This window comes from Lichenostomus cassidix, chromosome 5 (genome assembly GCF_008360975.1).
Source record: "Lichenostomus cassidix isolate B80296 chromosome 5, HeHo_3.0, whole genome shotgun sequence".
Lineage (NCBI taxonomy): Eukaryota > Metazoa > Chordata > Aves > Passeriformes > Meliphagidae > Lichenostomus > Lichenostomus cassidix.
Window position 1 is genome coordinate 24,213,790 of NC_139486.1, and position 14,131 is coordinate 24,227,920.

At 35.8% G+C, this 14,131-nt stretch overlaps 1 protein-coding gene across 7 annotated transcripts in view; it reads left to right on the top strand.

Annotated features, from left to right (window-relative positions):
- Positions 1 to 14,131, top strand: part of SLC25A21 (solute carrier family 25 member 21) — a 232,825-nt gene that overhangs the window by 126,863 nt on the left and 91,831 nt on the right. For all 7 annotated transcript variants that reach the window (XM_085061873.1, XM_085061875.1, XM_085061872.1 and 4 more), the window contains one exon: positions 3,444 to 3,492. In XM_085061873.1, coding sequence (XP_084917999.1) covers positions 3,464 to 3,492 — 29 coding nt within the window. In that variant the 5' untranslated portion in view covers positions 3,444 to 3,463. The remainder of the gene's footprint in view (positions 1 to 3,443; positions 3,493 to 14,131) is intronic.

A 14,131-nucleotide genomic window follows, 5' to 3' on the forward strand; every position in this document is an offset into this window, starting at 1 on the left:
TTTTTGGACAATGTATCTGTAACTGTGTTAACTACTTTATCATGGAAATAAAGTTTGTAAACAGTAGTCTTTGCAGAATGACAAGTTAAAACATATTGCACCCTGATAGAGCTGTTTAGTAAATTAGATTTTCATAGTGCTAATTGAATTTGTCACAAAGCTGATGAACGTTAGCTAAAGAAAGAGCAATATATTTTATTTTATTGAGCACATCTCAGAGTGCTTGTAATTTAGTAGGGCCACCACACTTTCTGGGCAGGCTATCAAGTAGGATGTTGTAATGATTTGCATGACTACTATAGTAGATGGAAAAATGTAGCTTGTGTTTGTAGCTGTTCCATTAGTGTCTTGCACAGTGTGCAGTCCTTTGGTGCTCTTCAGAGAGCTGTGTCATAATCCCAGAATCTTTTGAAGAATTCTGTCTGGTGGAATCAAATAACTATATATATTGGTTAAAACCTGGTGCGTAATTATATGATGAGACAAAGGAAAGACTGAGAAAGGCAGATAACCAATAGAATCCTGAAGTTATCAAAACACAGCTCTTGCCAAGGACCTTGGAATTCATCTGATTCAGTTGCTGGAAAAATGCCTGAATTAAAAATTATCCTATGAGGACCAAGAAAATGGAGCCAAATTCTGGCACTGTACAGTTTTCTCCCAAAATGGTCATTAATGCTGCAAAAACAGAATAGGGTGAACAACCCTTGGCCCCATGCTTGGCCCCCTTCTGTAGGCTCTATCTGCCAAAATAAGATGGAATAGAAGATCAAAAATGGGGAGGGGGGGAAGGTTGGAAAAGGAGAGCTTAGAAAGGAGGGTGGTTGGAAAGGGAAAAACTCATAGCCTATGCCCCCTGCCAGCACTGAAACACTCGGTTGTAGCTCCACTCACAAAGCACCTGTTGGCAGCTGTTGGAGCAGTTTATAGGTTTTGGGACAGAATCAGGACAGAAAGTATATGTTCCCTTATGTGAAATGTCAATAGGTCTTATTTTAGTAAAATAGAAGCAATTCCTGGACAATAATTGCAGCAATAAATACACCTGCACAGAAATAATTATGATAGCTTTTGCTTTCATTTTAAAAATTGCATTCTTTTTAATGTATCTCATTACTACTAATATTAATATCCTTTGGCTAGTATCACCTATGTTGTTTTCCTTTTATCCAGAATTGAAAACCAAAACAATGTTACATGGGTTGAAAAGAAAATACAGCAAAAAAATGATCATAAAAATGAACTTGATAATGTCCTTCAAACTCAGTGGCAGGAAACTAGGGATCAGGAGCTGTCTGGCAAATTTTATGTTTGGCAATCTTTATGCATGAGAGTGAAATGATAGCAAATAAGAAAACTTGCTTATGTTAAATTAGAATTCTCAGTCAGTTTTTTTATGTTAGGAACTCAGTTTAAACATTTTAACATCTTCACAAACTTCAATGTAAATTCCCATTAAATGCATTTAATAAAGAATTTTAGCATTACAGTTTACACCCTCCTTCTGTTACTAACTCCAAAAGTTACTCGTGTTCCTGTGCAAAAACTTTTACAGTTCTTTGGTTTTGTAAAAATAGGTTATTATTCCTTAGGATAGATATATAATGGTTATCAATAATATGTGTATTCCATATGTAAAATATATCAAGTAGAAAATAAATTACTATGTTTAAACATGGGTATTTATTATAGGCTGAGCTAAAAACTCTTGCATTTATTGGCTAAATGTCCTTTGACCATAATGAGAATCCTTCCTCTGCTGATGCTCTGGATCAGTTTTAAAGGCTTACTTAGTAAGTACCTGTGTTACTCAGAAGGTTTGCCTAAAGTTAAATTCGTAAGTAGGTAATGTTTAGAAATTGAATGCTCTCTGATATAGCTTTAAAACACCTCCCAGTTTTCCTGTTCTACCTGAAACACTAAACTTAGTAGTTCTAAAATAATTTAAATGTGAAGCTTTCAACCTCCCTTAGATTTATATTCAATAAAGAAAAGAAGCTCAAGTTTCTGATACTGTGACGTATGCCACTCAGGCAGAGCCTGACACCTGCAGGAAGCCCACCAAGGACTTTTCTCCATCAAGTCTGTCAAATAGGGCCAAAATGCAAATTCCATTAGTTCAATAGTTTTTGAGTGGTATATTTCAGGATGTGATTTTTCTCTTTGTGCTAATTTCTATACCTTTCTTAGAAAAGGAAAGTAGTTGAGTAGTTTACCATGTAACACAGTATCTTACATATTAGAGACTGTTAACTTTAGTAACACCTAAAATCAGATGTGGTCTGTGCCATTAGAGTAAGAGGACAGGATGTGAATCTTAAGACAGTGACATCTGAAATAGGAGAGCATCTAGTGGAACATAAGCATGTGCTTAGTTTCAGTGGGACTGTATGGTATACATAAAGAAGGGAATTTACAGATATTTTTAGTTATAGAGGAATGCTTTCCTGAATCATGATTTTTAGAAACTTAGCTCCGAATCACCAAAAGACACATCTGTTATTACAAAAAGCTTAGTAATTATTTTTACAATAATCATACATAAATTAATTAAATGCATTCAAACATTGTAGTAAATATAGTCTTCACAACCTGTTTCTGCTTGATGCAGCATTAAATTTATTATTCTGGGTAAAAAAGTGTGGGTGGATGTTTAGGGCTCTTAATAAGCCAGGGCAGAGAAATTTCAAAAACTTAGTAACTGTTGTCTAGGGCACATGTATATGTACTTTTTGGCATTTCAAAATTCTGTACAGTTTTTGTAGTAGTTTTTATTATGTCTGCAGATTGACAGATCTCTAAAATACACTTTTACTGTGGTCCTGATAAATACATCTTTTTATTATTTGTTTGCTCTTTGGAATGAGGCTGATATACAAGATGGGTAGTAGAGTAGGCAAGCCTAGAAAATTTATCCAGAAAGTTCTCACTGGGATAGGTATGGACTTTTCATGAGGTGTCAGGTGGAAAAAGTAACAGAGCCAACTTTGAAGGTGGTGTTGACAGGTATGTTTGGGACCTTCCAGATCTCTCTTACCTTGGCATTGCCCCCTTGAGATTCACACTCTCTCTTCAGGGACGTGGGAGGTCCCCAGCATGTGAATGTAAGTGCTAATGATGAGCAGTGGAGCAGGAAGGGGAAAAGCCAGGAGCACAGGGCAGGATAGGACCAAGAACCATGGAGGCTGCAGCACAGGTACTTGGAAATCAGCTTTCCCCACTGTAATGAACAACAAGCACCATTTACTGTTGGAAACCGCAATGTTTTATATACACTACTGAAAAGTATGTTTAATATATGATGTGTATAAGTACTGTAACATCAACGATATGTTTGGGTTTTTACTTTACTTTTCAAATTTCAGAAATTGTTGGAGTCAATGAATATTAAACTACTATTTGTACAAATGTTCATTAGGCCTTTCTTTATTATTCTTTTATAGGTCTTGTAGAAATTTGCCTGATGCATCCCCTTGATGTAGTGAAAACAAGGTAAGATCATGCTTGAACAGGTTTTGTTGACACTGGAAGATATCCAAATTACAAGCTGTCAAAAAATAAAATCCTAGAACTTCTCCAAGTAAGATAACTTCTGCCTTTAATGACATTCATATTTACTTACCTGTATCTACAGCATTTGACAGATGGAATTTGAGTAGCATGGCACATTTCTGATTAGGGGTCATCTAAAGGTGTTACATCTGCTTATGACATGTATTTTTACTCTTGTAACACAATGCTATGACATGAAGATGGCTAAAGTTAAATTCGCTTACTATATGTAATATCTGCAGTAACACTTTTATATGTAATTAGGAAACACCATATTGCCTCCAAAATAATTTTCACAGATTTTTTAATAAAAATAATAAGAGAAGGTATTCCATATTCTCTTTGTAAGATAAATAACTTCATTATTGTAGCTTTTTAAAAATATTTTTATCTGTCTTTATTTTGTTTCTGAATATTTATTCTTATATGAGTATAAATTATTTAATTACCTTGAAAATTTGCTCAAGTTTGGGGTTTTTTATGTAGATTACTGAAAGGGAAAAAGAATAGATGTGTTTCTAGTTTCTGGAATATCCTTTTGTTCTCTACACTTTTTAGTTTTTAGATAAATTTACGAGTATTACTGTACATGAAAAGCAAACCAGAATGGAGAAGCGTATTATTAAAAGGAGAAAACTGTTCATGCCATGTGTGTTATGCAGTGCCAGTAGTTACCATATACTGCTCCTGAAGATCTATCTAGATCCCAACTGTGCAGATAGAAAATCTTCATGAGGAGACTGATCAGCCCCAAACAATTGGTGAGGACAGCTGTGGTCTCTGGAATGTGCTTGAAGTTGTCAGTTATGGACTGATATTCTAGTTCCAGTTAGCCATTATGAGCTTTTTATGGATGCATTTTTGGCTTCTGTTTAAATCACATTCTGTGGTTTGCCTAAGGCCTTGAGATGCCTTTTTTCTCAGGTTGTATTTTGCAGAAAGAAGTCATCTGTCTCTGGTCATTGCCCAACCCAGGCAACAGACTCCATCTGCATCAACTGCTGCTGAAGTGCTGTAGGTCCTCTCTGGGGCTTGGAGTTTTCTCAGGCAATTCTTCTGTATCCCTTTGTAATGTGGAATGTGTTGATTCATTTAGAGACAATGTACCTGGTAGTTTTGAGGGTCCTCTCCGCCCCTCCAAATGCCGCTATTAAAATGGGACTTATGTAAGAAGATTGAAATTAAAGACTCAGAAGAAACAGGGTACAAGCAAAACAAATACAAGACCAAATTTAAAAGAAAAAAAATCTGTCCTACTTTGCTGTCAAGTGGTCCCCAAAAGAGGTGCTTTAGTGACTTCATTTTGGCAGGTTGTGCTATAACTCAAACTTTGGTTTTACCTTTTTCCCATTTTCCTCTTTGTACTGAACTAAGAGTCATGTAGTATAAATGTAGATTGTTGTATCACGGTCCGGGAGGGTGGCACAGGCCGGCTCCCCCCCGGACCGGGTCTCTGGTTCTTGTAAATCCCACTGGATCCGGGGCGGGCGGCCCCCGAGGTTCCGCGGCATGGCGGCAGTCTTCTAACCGCGTCAATTCAGCAGGAAAATAGTGATACGAAGGAAGGAACTGGACTCCATCTCTTTTCTGCTAGAGGTTTATTTCAGGGTAACGGGGAAAAGGGGTGCAGGGAAGGAGAAGGGGGAAGGGAGACAAGGCAGGTAGCAGATGCTAGCAGCCCAGAGATGGAAAGACGTCGAGCTGGTCCAGGCTCTGCCTTTTAAGGGGAAGGAGAGGGGGCAGGGGCTGGCTCTCTCTGAGCCAGTCCCAGGAGGACAAAGGGAAGATTGGCAGGAGGGTACACACCAATAGGTTTTGAGGTACAGCACAGCGTATTTCAAAATGAACCAATGGTACACAAAGCAGAGGAACAAAGGAGCACATGGAATCCTGAAACTCCACGTTGCTACAGTAGATCATTCATAATTTAGTGTAAGCCACATATCATGTCAGAAAATGCATTAATGGCGCACCTGTGCTGGCAGTCAACAGACAGACTTTCAGGTTTCTGACAGAAACCACACAGGGGACTACTAGAACACAAGGACATATTCCCCCATTTCTCACTGAGATTTTACTGAGTCTTTTAGTAGTAAAAAGGCTTTTCGTATCTGAGATCCAGAAATGTAGAGCATTAAAGAGTGCATGGGGATGTTTGTGAAGCTGTAACAATCCTTAAAAACACAATAAAAAATAGGAAAAATTAGGAAACCCTTAAATGTGAAATGTGAGTCCACAAACAGTGGAATTTTTAGAAGAGACAAAGACATAGGAAAAAAAGGAAAGAACAGTAGCTGTGCAGAAGAAATCACATTATAGATCAAAGTAAAACTGAGGGGCTGAATCAAATTTAAAAAACATTAAACAGATTTCTTCATTTGAAGAAACTTCCATTGAGTTAACTCTTCCATTGAGTTAGCTGCAACTCTTTGCAGAAGTGGGCACCACTCAAGTGATAATTTTTCTAGTTTGTTGATACAGATGTATTCAGAGATACTACACAGATTTTTCAGTAACTTTTCTGCTGATCTCAGCAGATGGTAGTCGTTGCAAATACTTACATTTTGAAAGCAAATGACAAAACCAAGAATAGAATATCCTTTGATCTCATCCATCATTTTGTTCTGTGTTCCTAACATGATGCTTCTTCCTTTCATTTTGTAATGGTCCCAATTTACTACAGCAGATGAATCCTTTGATGGCCTTGAAAGTTCAAATGAAACATTGGTTTTAATTCTGAACTTCGGACATAGAATGTTTTCTAATATGTTCTCATTTTTTTTTTATTCCTTTCTTGTAGTGCCTCTAAGTACTGTTGTGTACTTAATCTTTTCCAACATGATATTGATAATGCACCATTTCCCAATCACTTCCAGCTATTATAGTTTTGGTGAGAGGTTTAGGGTTTTCTTCCTTTTGGCTAGGTGAAACGATGTATGAAAACACCTTTTTTTGCTTAATTTTTTTGGTGTTTTCCGTTTCCTGCCTTTTCTTCTAGAAGTGTGTTTGGTGAAGAGAATCCTGTGGCCATTTCAAATTATTGGAATCTCATTGATCTAAGTTACTATTCTGAAGGAGTTTAGGGAAGATGTTGGAGGCTCACATCTAGTGGTCTGGTGGCTTAGAATCTTTGCTTCATTGATATTTTGTGTATGTGTGTGTTTTTAATAAAAAATTTGGAGAAAATAAAGTTTCTGTCAAAGATTATTTTGAAACCCTGGAAATGGTTTGGCTCCTTTATGACATTTTGCAATATCTTTTCTGTGTTTAGCAATTTTCTATTATTGTACAGTAACAATGCTAGATTTGTTTATCTGCTCACATCAAGGGAGGAAAAGTATATAAGTACACACTTATAAAATGTAGAGAATCCAAATGTTTAATGAAGTGTTTGTTCCTAAGTGTACATCTGAAAATAATTTTATTTTTTTCTGTGCTAGAACACCAAAGAACACTATTCTAGGAAATTCCTGTTAGCTAGATAGATGAAGATAACTATGATCCATTGTTTTAGTTTTATGAATCCCACTTTTTCTTTGAAATAAAGCTCTTTTCTCAATTGCAAGAATATTGGAATACTTTCTGATGAAATATTATTTAAAAAAGACGTGCTGAATTTTTAATGCCTTTGTAGAACAGTCTCTAATAGATATTTTATATATCAATTGCCCTTATGATTAATTTAGCCATTAAATAAAGTACTGAATATCTGTTCTTATCCTCCCAAATACAGAGTCTGGTAAGTTTTTATGTGTGTGTCCATGTATGAGGAGCAACAGCAGTAGCAAGAATTTTTTAGGTACAGATAGAATCAAAACATAGAAGGCCTACTTTTAATTAAGAAATCTAGATTATCTTTCTTTGCTAGAAAGTGAGGGAGGAGAAAAGTCTGAGCCTGGATAAAGAATTGGGTTTGCTTACTTTGTACCTTTTTTGTCTCTTGGGTGTAACGCAGGCTGTAACATCATTTTCATCCATCAGACTTCCAAAGGATGACAAAATTACATACCAGATCATGATACATAGGACAAAACATTGCCATATATATTACTTTAAAATTAAAAACAGTAAAATGCTTTTCCAAGTGAAGTTAATCCTTTGTGTCCTAGTGGCATATGTTTTGGCTCAATCAAATATACAAAATTCAGAACTTAATAATATTTCATTGTCAGATAATTAGTATTTATGCAGAAACTCGCTGATGTAGTTGGTGAGAAAAAGGGAGAGAATTACAGGGACTTGTAGAAAGTCAAGGGACAGCTAATTGTATTTGAGGAATCAGTCAAGCAAGGCTGACTGATAACTCAAGGATGTTACTGTGGTCTCTCTGACAGTTCCAGGTTATGTTCTCAGGTAATCGGAATTTTCAGGAAAAAAAACCTGTTTACTTTTAAAATTTCCTGCTACTGGGTTGCTGGCATAAAAATGGCATTTTCAGGAGCTCCAAGACTTTGAACTGCATGCACTAACACAGAATTTTCCTTGCTACTACATTTCAACACCTCAAAAAAAGCATGCAACCAATGGTCATATTGAAAAATTAGAAGTTCTACTACAAGTAGAAATGAAATTTTAGCTAGTATTTCCTCAGGCTTATAAGTAGATTCCCTTTATATGTGCTTTTTCTTTTTCTTTGATTATCACCATATTTATGTAGCTGAATTTTAGTGGCTCCACTCTTCTTGAAAATAATTTCTAAGTTGCCCATCAAGTATTCATGCAGCCTGTGAAACATATATTGGAGTAGAAATAGTAATTTTGGATATGACTTGGTGTTGTGTAGTTAGGAAATTGAAACCTACTGAGTAATTTTTTTAACAGTTGTCTACATGACAGAATTTAATAGAAAACACAAATAAAATATATATCTAAGTGTTTTCAAAAAATAGATAAAATAACAGCACATCATCAAAAACTTTCAAATGTGTAACATCTGAACAAAAAATGTGTCTGAAATTCCTGTGAACAGTAAAAATGTTATGTGAGTTAGATGAATTGTTTACTTCTTTATTCCATTTTGGCAGTAATTTGACATCACTCCACATTTTGAGACAAATATTTGAAAGAAAGATGGTTTCTCTCACATCATACTAATACCAAATTGTCCTCCAGATCTGTGTTGACTTCAGTGGAGATAGATGAGTTCATATCATTTGAGTATTCAGAGGTTTTTTTACTTCCAGACAATGTATTTAAAGAGTGGTAAATGTTATGACAAATACCATATAAAATACTTAGGGAAGTGTTATTATTTTATCAGTATTTATTTTATCAGTTATTATTTTATCTAGTGTATTATTTTATCAGTAAAATCATCAGGGTAACCTTTTTCTTAGCAATTCAAACATATATTCAATGGGCAGTTTTTTAGAACTTCTCTGGTTAACTCAAATAATGACAGTTCCATTTGACTTTTTTCTCTGTATTTAAGCAGTCTTTTCTATTTTCTGTTATAGTTGGGCCTTCAGTCTCACATTGGGATGAGTGCAATTTCAAAATCAATGTGTAAAGGAGACCCAGGAGACATTTTTTCAAAAGATTTTACTTCAGTTTATCAGGACAATAAGTTACTAATTATAGCTTGTTTTCATTATCAACCTATCCAACATCCCAGTTTGTTTCTAAAAGCTGTTTCTCACCTTTGGCAGGGAGGCTGCAGTCCATATTGCTCTACTTTAACACCTCTTTACATAGTTCAGCGTTAGATCAGAATCTTCATATGAACTGACTTTCCATCTCATGTGTGATCCCAAACATCACCATTTAAAATATGAGGCAAATAATTCACCTTTGAAACTGTGGAGAAGGTTTTCATGTAGCCAGGACAGAGATTTTATAATTTGCTACTCTTTCTGCAAAATTCTAAACCAACATCATTAATCTAAAGCCCCAAATTTAAAAAATAATTTGGGATCTAAATCGAGGTTTGGAATCTGCACTACAGACCCATTTCTAGTTAGCAACTGTTCTGCTGATTTGTGTGCATGTTTATCCATTCTGTTCCTTTGTTCCAATTCTGTCATTTTGGTCTTATTAAAAAAGTTCAGCTTGCTACATGTGTTTCCGATCTCATTCCATCTGTTATTTTGCAAGAGCTACTTCCTTTATATCATTAATTCCTCTTTGATTTTTGGTCTTTTTTGTTTGAATGGGTAGAGGTGGAGCTTGTTTCTGAAAAACATTGGTTAAGGAAGAGTTCATTGTCTTTATACAATGTTACCATTTCCAAGTGACCACAGTTCACTTGGTCTGCATCAGGCCATGTTAAGTTCATGATACTTGATGCAAACTGCTCTGGTTAGATTTGTAACAGTTTTAAGCAGAAAATAGTCTTCCTGTCCTGGGAAAATGATCAGGATACCAAAACATTCTGTATTGGAATGAACAGTTGAACTCTCAAAAGACTTAGAAAAACAATGAGTTATGGCCAATGAAACTTCATGTAATTAATTCTGGATTTTAGAAGTTTTCACTTCCTTTTTTTTTCCTTTCTTTTCAATGACTTTTAAGTAATTTTGGACTAGAAAAACAGAAGGTTTTGTTTGAAAATGTAGAGAACAACATCTATTGTCATCTAAAAGAAGTGTATAAAAATATATTGAAACTGATAGTTTCTTGAGAAATGGTTCTTTTTTTTCATTTTGAAGAAAAAGAACCAAGTAAAAATAATCCCTGACCAACTCAGCATAATGTCCTTCTTTCATCCACATGTCAAGTCTTTTCTCTGGGATTAGATTTCCTTGATTTATCAGTGGCCTTTGGCACAATTCTTCACAGGGCTTGTATGCATATTGCAGCTTATGCTCTGGTTTTGGCATTTGAATTTCAGTATTGAAATACTTTGGATATTTATGTACAGATCCAAATTTTTTGTAATGAGGACTTTACAGTTTATAGTAATTTGGATGTGGATGGGATCCAGTGCTCTGTTATTTGCCCGTCTTTTTCCTTCTATGTACAGTCTGTTAGGAATTAATAGGGGCACATGGTCTAATAATTCGTGCTAGATATACTATTGCAATTTAAATCCTTCCCTGAATTAAGGAACAGTATTGATGTACACTGTTAGACAGATGCTCTGATTTGCAGTGCTGGTCAAAGTGATTTCTGTTCCTATGTGCTTTTTTTTGCTGTTGTTATTAATAGGCATACCACATGTATATTTTATAAAGAGTGTCAGGATCCTTCAGGATAAAAGGAGCTGTTTAAATGTAGCTTCATCATCTCCTCACGTGATACTGTGTTACTTGTGATCAAACAGCAGAACTGCTTGATGATATCCCTATTTCAAATCAGTGTAGATTTTGGGAAGATCTATAGCATATATTTTCTTGATTTTAAAATATTTTAAATTTAAATATATTTATATTTAAATATATTTAAATAAGTATAAATTTAAATTTATAATTTAAATATATCTATTTGAAATAATTCTATCTCTTCTTTGTAAAAATGGAATTTCTACATCATCAAATCAGACTGCTATTGATCTCTTAAGCTTTTCTTTAATTTCAATTAAACATCCTGCCGACTACTCTAGGTTTTTTTAATGAATAGTGCTTTTTTAAACTGAAATACCTTAAAATCATAATTTCAATTTGACAGCATAGCATGATGATACCATGCTTTGGGTTACATATTATCTGTGCCATTTCACTGGCTTTACCAAAACTTCCCTCAGTTTCTTGAGTCACTTGTGATCTGTAACAACCTGAAATTTCTAACAGCCACAAAATACACCATTTCCACCTTCAGCATGCTCAAGATAGAACAATAATCTCTATTTACCTATTAAAGAATTCTTGGCTTCTTTTTTAGGTTTTTAGGTGAATAAAAGGAAATAAAAGATAACTCCAGATGCCTAATTAGTTACTTATATACTTCAGGAGTGCACCAGAACTAAGTGAAATGGCTCTATGTGCAGGGAGCAAGTGGCGAGACCATCACAGGAGAATTGAGAGTGGCAGCAATAGATGGGATAAGCTTTTCAGACAAAGAAGCAAGTGGACAGTCTACCAGAGAGAGCAAAAGAAAAAGAATGCAAGAGCAAGAAGGAATGTGTGGTGGTTATCTTGCATCAGTTCTTGTAAGCCAAATAGACTCGGAAGGCATGTTTTGTGTTTCTAGAAGGAAGGTGGATCAAAGCTGACTTGAAGTGGCCTTAGTTCCCTTCAAGATGTAGTAGATAATTTTGTTTGAGTTTTTTGGTTTGGTGCATCTCCCCATTAGAGCATGGTGCCAATGACACCAAGGTCACGGGTTCAATCCCCGTATGGGCCATTCGCTTAAGAGCAGGGCTTGATCCTTCTGGATTACTTCCAACTCAGACAATTCTGTGACTCTTTGATAAGTTCTTTTACATTCCTCTAGCACAAGCTCTGTCTAGTTGAATGCTTACAGATGATTCCTTGAGCAGCTGATTTGGGGAATAAATGGTAATCATGCTATAAGACATATTGAATATTGTCCATCCTGCTAGTGATAATCCTTTTGACTATGGGCATTTGCAAGATATATTTGCTCATTTGTTCACTTAACAATTTTGTGCTTGTTATTTTGTTTTTCCTCCAGTTTGGGCAATGAGCTAGAATACTTTGTTTTGGGTCCATTTAATGTATATTTTGTTTTCATTCTAATGACATAATACTGTATCCTATGTTTGGATTTCCAGTGCTTACTAAGTTCATGTAAATATTACGGGCAACTACATGGGCAGAACTTTTTAAATTACAAGAGCCTGAGGGTTTCTTTTCTATAATATGCATCTATATATTTACATGTTTTAAAAAAATATATGTACACATACGTCCTTGGCTGTACTGGTACAGCATCTTCCTTGGTAGAGGAAGTGAAGTTTCTTCATGTTTAAGTTTTCTAGCACTGGAAAAACCTGCAGCTGATTAGTTGTGTCTGCGTGATGCTATTGCAAATAAGTCGTATGGACTATGTTTTGTGATTTCAGAGGCTGCACATTCTACACTCACAGTTTAAATCCAAGAAAGCTCTGAATTTTTTTCTTCCATTTGTTTTTGTCTTAATTTTATGAAAATCCTTCCTTTTATTATATGAGGCTACAAATAACTCTCTTCTAGACAGAACAGGAAAATGTGACAAAAGACTTCTAAAACTTTAGTTACGGTGAAGAATCATACCATGCCTTAGAGATATGACAGAATAATTATTTTTTCATTACGCTGTCCAATGGGGAAAGGAAGAAAAGGGACAGAACCTAGGACTAAGTACCCTCTAAAATATACTTGCACTGTTGTCTGTTTCTCTAGTTAGAAACCACCAAAAAAGTTAAAGACAATATAGAAGTACTTAGATTTTTTTTTGAGCTATCATCTCAAGATCTTTACAGATAAACAGGATGATTACATGAATCAGAAGGCATGACCAAATTTTCATGATAAAAATGAAATTCAGATTGGAACATTTTGGATATGTTGGTGTGTTAGTTTGAAAACAAACCAGAGGGAGATCGCAAGTCAGGATTATAATTTAATAGGAAAATTAAAAATAAGTGCAATAATACAAGGAAAAGCACTGACAATGTCAGATACAACCTGACACCCCGTTAGGGTGGTGGTAGAAGTCCAAGAGAAGTAGTTCAGTTGAAGCAGTGATCCTGTGGAAGGTCTGGTCTCCTCCTGAAGGTCCAGTGGTAGCTCTTGTCCTCTGGGAACCCAGTAGACAGGGCTGACTTGGGCAGTTCCAAGGCCAGGTTATATCCAGGTGGGAATGCTTGGCTCCTCCCTCCTGGGTGGAGCATCTCACAATAGGATGAGATAATTCCATGAGTCATGTGGTGGGTTCTTGATGGCTCATTGTCTGTTATCAGGGGTGAGTCACAGCAGGAGATAACAGCTAATGGCCCACAGCTTGTGGTAATAGAATACTAAATACATCTATATTGTAACCTAGGACAGTAGGTCAGCTGACAAATCTGGAAAAATACAGCCATGTTTGCACAGAAAGCACCCTGTAGTATTATAGTGTGTTGTATTTTATTAAATACAATACACGTGTTTTATTATTTTATTTGTTTAGATTCCCACAGTCTCAGGACATGCCATCATCTGGCTGTCAAAAAAATGAATTACTATAACTTATGGTAATGTACCTTTTTTGAGTTATGTAAATGGCCTCAGTGCCCCTTACACTCCTAACAGTGAGAAAGAAATAACAGTAGAAGTCTTGCTGCTCAGTGCAATGAGAACTATCTTGTACATCACTCATGAATCTATTTATTTTGGACATGGGACATCTATTCAAATATTCATCTTCTATTTCTTGGCAATGAGGAATGGTGCCAGAGCTGCTAGCATTTTATCCAGAGCTGTACTGTTTGGACCTCTTCAGTAGAACCAGCACTTAAAGTCACAGCCAGTTCCCAAATGAGGTGCTATAGCCTGTGTCCATCATATTCTGCCGCTGCTGTACAAGCACTCAGAAATCCCCATCCCTGTGCTGAGTTCAGCTTCCTCTCCCTTTCCCTCACCCTCACCCTCTCCTCTCTCCTTGCCTCTGCCTGTTGCTTGATCCCAAACCATAGCTTTTTTCCAGTCTGTTTTAAAAT